At 73.0% G+C, this 492-nt stretch overlaps 1 protein-coding gene across 1 annotated transcript in view; it reads right to left on the bottom strand.

Annotated features, from left to right (window-relative positions):
- Nucleotides 1-492, bottom strand: part of APCDD1L (APC down-regulated 1 like) — a 16,775-nt gene that overhangs the window by 7,969 nt on the left and 8,314 nt on the right. The window contains 1 exon segment of the mRNA XM_025039867.1: nucleotides 9-492. This exon segment is cut by the window's right edge and continues 131 nt beyond it. Coding sequence (XP_024895635.1) covers nucleotides 9-492 — 484 coding nt within the window.

Consider the following 492-nt stretch of genomic DNA (forward strand, 5'->3'; position numbering starts at 1 on the left):
AGCTGCGCGGGCCCGGAGAAGTCCTGGGCCGCCCCGTCGCAGAGCACCAGGGGCGCCTGGTAGGACGTGGGACGCTTCTCGGGGGTGTCGGGGCTCGACCCGTCGGTGGGCCTCTGTCCGATGAAGAGCAGGCTCTGCCCCAGGGCGTCCCGCTCCATCTTGAACAGCTCGTACTCCACGTGCGGGAGCCGGATGCCCAGCGGCAGGCACCCGTTGGTGGCCGTGACGTCCCGCTCCGTCCCCAGGGACCAGACCCCCGGGCCCCCGCAGCTGCCCGGCTGGGAGAAGTTGAGCATGGCCGTGGTGTCCGGGTCCATGGGGGTCACGCGGGCCCTCGTGACGCGGAACACCAGCTCGGTGGCGCCCAGCACCTTGGCGGACGGCGAGCCCCTGCTGTAGCGGCCGGCGGCGTAGACGGTGAAGGTGGGCTGCCGGCAGGCGGGGTCGGAGAAGTGGCGGTAGTAGCCCTCCCAGGAGCGGCTGGGCCCGTGG

Source organism: Pteropus alecto, unplaced genomic scaffold, assembly GCF_000325575.1.
Source record: "Pteropus alecto unplaced genomic scaffold, ASM32557v1 scaffold45, whole genome shotgun sequence".
Taxonomy (NCBI): domain Eukaryota; kingdom Metazoa; phylum Chordata; class Mammalia; order Chiroptera; family Pteropodidae; genus Pteropus; species Pteropus alecto.